Here is an 8546-nt window from a genome sequence, read left to right as displayed (position 1 = left end):
AAGCTAATGAATCTATGACCCTGTAAACCTAAGGCAAATGAGTAATGCTATTTGGCCTTTCTTTCACTTTTTAATTTTTATTGGTTTGTTTTTCGATTGTCTGCAGAAACAGAAATGCAGGTAGTGTTGTTCAGAAGAATGATTTTCCTTCCCAAATAGTTCAGAAATACACCTACTTTTCCCACCTTGAATTCTGACTGGATTGAATGCTTCCTGATAAGTGCTGGTCGTTTCAAGATATGCAAAGTATCCAGGGGCCAATAGGGAATGGTTATGAGTCCCTTGATGTAACAAGGACTTTTTAATTAGAAAAAAACAAAACAAAACCAACCAACCAAACAAAACACCCAAACAACTGTTCGACCCTTTCAATTTGAATAAGAAATTCTTGCTATCGGAGAAGTAATAACAAGCACAAAACTCTTTACCCTTATCCTTCCAGGAGCTTATTATTCTCTGGTTTGCAATTCCTTTATTAAAAAGGATTTCCTTTCAAATGCTTTTGGTGAAATTGCAGTCTCCAACAGTTATGTTTTCTGTCTATTTAGTTGATTTCAGTTATCTTAAAAAAAGAAAGCATGGTTACAGTAAAAGCACAGTGTGTTCTGGAACTAGTAATTGACTGACCTGATCAGTTCAAACAAAGCATTTTTCTTTCTCAATTGATGGTGGACCCTAGGTGGCAAATTTTAGAACCAATATATCTCAAAGTGATGGCTTACTGAACTCTCCTGGCACTTAGAATGTTGGCACAAAAAGTCCTACCTTGCAAAGTTCTTACCTCCAAGAAAGATGATGTCCATTCTAAAACATTACTCAGAAACAAGCTGGTTTAGATATTCTAAATTTCTATATACACCATTGCTGTCCCTGGGACTGCCAGTTTGCATGGAAACACATCTTGTGGCATAATATCCCACCATTCTGAAGACATTTTCAGGAATACCAATACTTGGGAGAAATGTATTTGAGAACATTTAATTACCAGACTCTTTTAAGTTTAATTAGCACATATCACACATATCCCAAATACATACATACATATATATATATATATGTTTTTTCTTTATCTCTCTCTTTTTTTTTTTAAAGACACAGTCTCATTCTGTTGCCCAGGGTAGAGTGCAGTGGCATGATCATAGCTCACTTGAACTCCTGGGCTTAAACGATCCCACCTCAGCCTCCCAAGTAGCTAGGATTACAGGTGCATGCCAACATGCCCAGCTAATTTTTTTTTTTTTTTTAATAGAGACAGGCCTTGATATGTTGTCCAGGCTGGTCTCAAACTCCTGGCCTCAAGTGATTCTCCCACCTTGGCCTTCCAAAGTGCTGGAATTACAGGCATGAATCACCATGTCTGTTCAAAAAGACTAGTTTCAAATCCCAGTGTATAACAATATTTCTCTTTGCCTTTAAAAAATAATGACATGGTTACCTCTGGATCTTTCAGGAATGACTCAGTCTGTTGGTGTTATCAATCATTTACTGTCTCTTCCTTTATTCTTTCCCATCATTTGGACATTTGGCTGTTTACCCTGATCAAACCCATCCATTCACTTCTATTCTTAATAGAAGTTCTGGGAAACTGGAAGGGAACAAGTTAGAAGCTAAAGCTATTGGTGCAAATAAAGCTTTGGATTACCTGTGGATTTTGAATATCTCTTCCATTCCTGACCCCCTCAATGGCATGAATAATTCAGTATCTGAACATATGAATAGCCATGAATGACTGATAAAGACAATTCTCTTTATGATGCAGTTCAAGGAGCAGCTAGCTACAGTTTCCGTTTCTGCTGGTGCGCTATTCCCAAGCCCCACAGGCTTGCAGCCTTCTCATCAGCTGCTGTCCCTTTCAGTGGGGTAGGGGGATGAGGCAGTGATCACAGACACCTGGCTATGGCTTGCAGCAGAGTTACACAACTGCACACACAAAATGGCAGAGAAAGAGCAAGAGCTAAAAAGATTCTGGTTTGGGCCCAAATCACTAGTCATTTCACTTCATGAAGAAAAGCAAATACCTTATAAGCTTACATTATTTACAATGCTCAGATTTTTTGAACATTCACCCAAAGCTGAGGACCACCACGCAACAGGGAACAGTTCAATGAACTATGTACAGAATTTACAAGGAAGTTTACATAATAGTCTACATTCCATTAGCAAATTTATCTTTATGTTCACTGCTTGCTTTCAGGAAACAGATATATTTGTTTGTTTTTCTGTCCCCCTCATCCCAATAATGCTGATTGAACCACCATGAACAAATGCTTGTACATTCCTTTTTTCTCCCTCCCTCGGATATATGATTTACTTTGTTTAGGAAAGACAATGGTGACACATCACCCTTTGGTAAGATACTATTCAAAATTGTCCATATAAGAAATCTTGGAGATTATTTCCTTCTAGAAGTATTATAAATGTATCTTTTTTTGTTTAACTTGGCAAATTGTAATTGAATTCTTTCTTAATATTTATAAAATAGTCATTGATTTTAGAAAGATGGAATTTAGTCAACATTTCTGTGTATCGTACATAATGCTTTTTAAGGAATGCCTATCCTTGGACCCTTAAACCAAAGTTTATTCTCTGCACCACATTTTTTTCTCTTTGCATTTTCAAGACCCTTTGTTGATTATAATGCACAATAAAGATGGCGTGTATGAAAACACATATCATTCAGTTGGCAGAATTACCAACCAATCTGCTGTTTCTATTTGGCAATGTAGAAAACAGAGGCAATAATCCTGGATAATTCAAGCCAAAAATATGTCTTGACCTGGATCTTTGCTTCACAAAGCTGGTAAGTATAATGCACATGTCACCCCTAATATTTTAAGCCAAGGAACATGATTGGAAGGAATGAGTATGCAGTCATCACTGTCCAGTGAAAGATGGAATTTCCATGGGGCTTTCACAAGTGAAGTTTATGACACAGTTTATGTCACAGTTTCTGAACTATAAACGTGGGGTTACTTGGACATGACTTGGACATCAGAGAGTGGGTCTGTGTAACTTTCAGCCTCTTCCTCAGCTTAAGTAATGCAGGGGATTATGGCTATTTTCATGGCAAAAAGAAAACAACCCCAGTAATGATTGAATAATAATCCCTCTATCATGTAATAATCTGAATCTTTCAACAATGGGGCCAGTTTTGAGGGCACTTAAGAATGTCCAACAACATTTATGTTTTATGTACATGATTTTGGGCAAGACAAGAGAGACAGCCAGAGAAGGAAGTTGTTTGTTTTTTTTTTTTTTTTCCTATTCACTGTTCAGCCTGAAAGGGGAGGATTTGGCTAGGAGTGGAGCCAAGGAGGGAAGACTTTGGCCTAGAGGTGTCCAGAAAGAAGTGGGGACAGAGGTCTTTAACCGTAAATATTAGCAGCTTCTCCATTCTTCTGGCTGCCATTGCGTCTAAAATCAGCTATTTAACAGGATTTGCATAATGCTGACTGTGGCCCCTCTACTGACCAGGAGGGCATATGGTGACGCCATTTTGTGCCTGATGGGTAGATTCAGGCTTAATAAGTTTACATTTTACAAAGGTTAAGATATGAATTCAAAATGTTCTCTTTTTTTCTCGAAGATGCTTTACATCTAAAACTACAGCATCAAAATCGTTAGATTTTTAAAGGCAAGATAAAAATATAATAAAAATACAAATATTCTCAATCTTTCCCAAGAAGAATAATCTAAATAGATAAAATAAATTGTTTGTTAAGGAACATAGATTACAGATACTTCCTATCTGATTTAGCATTTCATTCTTAAAAGCTTTTAAAAGAGCTTTGACACCCAGAATGATTCATTTTTATTAGGCATCAGCTAACAATTTTCCTTCCTGTGTTTAAAATAAATGGCTGCACAGTGGTTCCTTTGTCGTCATTACGGAATATTAACCTTACAATCACTGACATGGCCACATGCCACTCTATTTGGCCATTTTATGATGGCAAAGCATCTCACCCTGCCAAGGGACTGAAGAGTTTCAAAATGGATGACTTCATGCCCTAAGGCTGGGGATTTCCTTGACCAGGAAAGCGTGATAATACAACTAAAAATCCAAATAAAAATATGGTCCCTATAACCCCACTGTTTTCTCATGAAACCATTGAGATCATTTTTTTCTAGTTAAAGCAGAGTTTTTGTACATATATTATCTTTAGCCTTAACTATCATTTCTTTTGAGGTTCTCTTTTCCTCTTGCTTTCTAAAAGAATATCTTTACTTTCTCCCCTTCAGCTCATCAGTAAAAATTCAGCATCATCTGTCCAGTGAAGTCTGTAACTTCCAGAAGCTGATGCTATTTTAAACATGGACCCTCATCACAGTCTTAGGGAAAAAGTTAGATCATTAAGCCAGGCCATTGTCCCTATTGCTGCCTCAACCCTTATTTCACACTCATGGTCAGGTCCCAAACCTCCTGCATCACCGTTTGGTTAGCTTACAGTTTCATTCAGTCTTGCAAATGAACATACAGAATTCTTAGATATTAAGGTTGAAAAATAAAAGGACAGGGTTTCAATGACATAACATGGGAAGAATCTCAACTGTAGCTGGTTGGACATGTTTAGAATTATGTTGGGCTACTGAAGGATGCCCCTTCTATGAGAACCATGGCCAAGAGTAATCCACAAGCAGAGATAAGGCAGAGGAGCAATGACAGTGATTAATGAGTGTAGACAGGGTCTGTTCTTTAGGGACTCGTGCACGTGTTGGAAGCTCCACTGCTTTTGTCATTGCTCTTGTTTTTATCTGTAGTTCTGCTATTTTCAAGATTTTCTTTAAAATGGAAATCTGGTCCTGAAGGGGAATGACACCAACATGGGTGTTTGTGTATTTTCCAAAGCATTAATTCCAGTCTGGAATGCAGAGCTCAGAGAGCAGAGCCATAAAGTGGCAGCTGAGGCCTGTGTGACTAGCCTGTCACCATTAGATACTGCTCTCTAGAAGGCAAAGAAATATATACTATTTGATTTAAGATTTGGCAGTTCAGATAACTGCCCAGGCACCCTATTCACAGCACATAAATCTTGCCTTCCTAATGGCAAGCGCAATATTTTTCTCAAGCAAAAACTGCTCACCATCCCCTTCCTCCCACACTCTCTGGAGCAGGAACTATGGAACTGGGGTGGCATGGCTTCCTGGCACAGCATCAAGGGGTTCCAGACTGATGAGATGAATTCAGGGCTGCATGTTTGAAATGGCCAGTTAGAAAAATGGTCATTCCCTCCCATTGCCTCCTTATTCTCAAGAAGAAAAGAAAAATGTTCTCAATGGCTACCAGGTAGACCAGGTTGGATTCTAATGTTAATTTAAAATTTGCCGGAAAGTCTGAGAAAGAAGCATGTTTCAGAATATCCAGCTTAATGGTGCGGTGAAGATGGCAGGTTGGGATTGTGTAACCTTGACTAGCACTTGCCCTTCCTTTCCTCTTCTATGGAGCTGTGGAGCCCTTTTACAACGGACACGGGAGAACTTAAGGATAGAAGGGACTCTTCTTTCCCTTTCTAAGCTCCTTTTTCTTTTGCCTTCTTCCTGGAAATCTGTAACTTATCAATGGCTTTGTTTTTTTCTTCTGAGATCCTGGAAATTGTTTTTTTTGTTTTTTGTTTGTTTTTTGTTTTTTGTTTTTGTTTTTTTTTTGGTTATTTTTTTTATTTTTTATTTTTTTTTGGCAGCAGAAGATTGTTACAGTTTACCAGGAAGTAGTGCAGGTGGACAGCAAGGTCCTCTTTTCATTTTCCCTAAAAAATAAATCAGTAAAATTCAGGGCAACTAGAAAAGACTGCTAAAGATCTACCTATTTAACTTCTCTCTTTTTGTTTGTTTGTAAACATGGCAATTAATAGAGCTCTTACAGAGCCGATAACCTGGACCAAGGTAGACTGGAAAAAAATATTTTTTTTTTGTTTTGGCTTTTTGAAGTAAACATGGTGCAGTAATAAAACTGATATGCAAGACCTAAAACCAATTGGATGGCTGAATCTCTTACCTCAAGAAACAGCAGTATCGCTGTTGGGGACCTGTAAGGTTAAAAAACAATAGAAGAGGAAAGTAGTCTAAATGGAACCATTAGAACAGACCTCAGTGTACATAGTAAAGCCAATAAACGACATTAAAAAGAGAAAAAGTGATGGGGAAAAACATTCGGGACCACTTGTCTATGGAGTTCACGTCAGTCAAGTCGGGGATCTTGACTTTGAGCTGGGAGGCGCGCCTGCGGATGCGCCCCTTGCTGGGCACCCCGTGCCGGTCCAGGGTGCGCCCATAGGCCTCACGGCTGCTCAGAGGCTTGCGGTACTGGATGCTGGCGCTGTCATAGGAGTACATGGTGGCCTTGGGGTCACTCACGCTCGTGAGCACTTCCGAGCCACTCGTCTCATTCCGGATTTCCAGGGTGCTGAGGAGAATGTTACCGTGGGCGTCGACCTGATGGCAAAAAGAACAGGCTCCGACACAAGTTGCAGGACCTTTGCCTGTTTTCATTAACCTGTTACTAATGATACCCCATAAGGCTCATTAAACATTGTCTCCCTAAACATCTGGCTTGATGTGCCTCCCGTGTGGAGATCGATCTATCTATCTATCTATCTATCTATCTATCTATCTATCTATCTATCTATCTATCTATCTCTAATCTATCTGTCTGTCTGTCTATCTCTCTATCTCTCTTATCTCTCTATCCATCCATCCATCCATCCATCCATCCATCCACCCACCCACCCACCCACCCATCCATCCATCCATCCATCCATCCATCCATCCATCCATCCATCCATCCATCCATCCAGCTGGCCATGCATCTATCTACCTTATCTATCTATCTATCTATCTATCTATCTATCTATCTATCTATCTATCTATCTATCTATCTATCTATCTATCATCATCCATCCACCTTGCTAGTTTTCCAGCTGTCATCTGTCTCCACTCACAGAACACTAGTGTGTGTGTGCGCGCGTGTGTATTTCTTCTTGTTATAAAAGTGGTACATGGAAACAAAGCTAGAAACACAAAACAAAAAGTAAAAATTCATAATCCCACCTTCAGAGTCAATCATTAACATCTCGCTTGACTTCCAGAATTTTCTCTATTCATATATACTTACAAACACAGGTTCATTCATATATTTTGCCTTGCAACCTGCTTTTCTCAGTTAATAATACAGCCTGGGCATCTTTCCTTGTTAATAAATATTCCTCTGTGACACGCTTCATTAATAGCTTACATGAGTAAACCACAATTGAATTAATCTGTTGTTAGATGTTAAGGTTTGTTTTACTTTTGTAGTCTTACAGACAAGTCTAGAAGGAATATTTTATAGTTAAATCTTTGTGCATATCCATAATTATTTCCTCAGGTGAAATTGACAGATATAATTAATGGGTCAAAGGATATGCCTGGCTGTCCTTTGACTTTTGTTCCTCTACTGTTGTTCACAAATGCTTCCTGCAGTTCCAGTGATACCTATCGCAGGTTTCCTGGTTCTTCTCTATGTTATGCCCACACATACTCTTTTGGAACTACAGAAAATGTGAGCATAGTTTGGCTCAGGATGTGGCCTTGTTTAACTTCAAGCTGATATACTTTGCGAACTGATTTACCTGGAAGGGACGTGACTCATACATGAAAATGAGCTTGAAGTACTTCCAAGGCCAGTAGAGGGAGCTGTGCTAACATGTGTATTAGCATAGTGCCTGACTTACAGTAAGGGTTCTATAAATGCTTTTGAATGAGATTAATCTTAGTAAACACCTAACACACTAGGTATAGGTAAGGAGGCAAAAGAGCCTGGCAAAGAAGAGATAGAGAAAAACATGGGTGGCAAATACAAACAAGAGAGAAAGAAAAGAAAGGGACAGAGGATAGATAGCACATGATGGTACAACCGTAGTACAGTTTAAAGAACTAAGATTTATTGAGTTTCCACCATGAGCCTAGCATATATATTACTTGTTTAATACAGCAACCCTATTTTAAAAGGCCATCCATACCCATTTTATAGATAAGGCAACTGAGATTTAGAAGAGTTAACAATCTGGCTCGTTTACTCAGCTAGTAAGTGCCAGCCCTGATATTAGAACCTATGTGTATCTGATTCAAAGCACTTTCTACTGGGAGGACCAGGTCACAGTCCTTGGCCTTTGTTACACACCATAGGAAATTCAGTGATGCATTTGTTAGCTTTAAGATTTGAGTTGGCTGGAGAGAGAAATGGCAACCGACTCTGGTTTCCGTCATCTCTCTCTCCTTTTTTATCTGTCATTATTTCCCTCTGTGAAGCATTTTGCTTCGGACTAATTGGGCTACCCACATGCCCTGACCATATACCTCTATTGGTGTCTTTATTCAGGGAGTTATTATTATTATTATTTTGTTGTTAATAACTACTATTTATTGAATTCTATTGTGTAATTTATCTCAGTAATTCCAGTATTTCAGTAATTGAATCTTACTGAGCAATTTACCTTAGTTATAACAACACTATGACATATATGTTATCCTAATTCAGCAGACAGGGAAACCAAGGCTCAAAGAAGTTA

At 38.7% G+C, this 8546-nt stretch overlaps 1 protein-coding gene across 1 annotated transcript in view; it reads right to left on the bottom strand.

Moving 5' to 3' along the window:
* Positions 1 to 5519: 5519 nt before the first annotated feature.
* The window catches only part of GABRB1 (gamma-aminobutyric acid type A receptor subunit beta1), a 409046-nt gene continuing 406019 nt past the window's right edge, over positions 5520 to 8546 (bottom strand). Inside the window, exon 9 of the mRNA XM_015138327.3 lies at positions 5520 to 6432. Within this exon, the coding sequence (XP_014993813.1) occupies positions 6088 to 6432 (345 nt within the window). The 3' untranslated portion in view covers positions 5520 to 6087. The remainder of the gene's footprint in view (positions 6433 to 8546) is intronic.

The sequence above is a fragment of the Macaca mulatta genome, chromosome 5 (assembly GCF_049350105.2).
Source record: "Macaca mulatta isolate MMU2019108-1 chromosome 5, T2T-MMU8v2.0, whole genome shotgun sequence".
Lineage (NCBI taxonomy): Eukaryota > Metazoa > Chordata > Mammalia > Primates > Cercopithecidae > Macaca > Macaca mulatta.
This window is presented reverse-complemented; position numbering and strand designations above follow the sequence as displayed.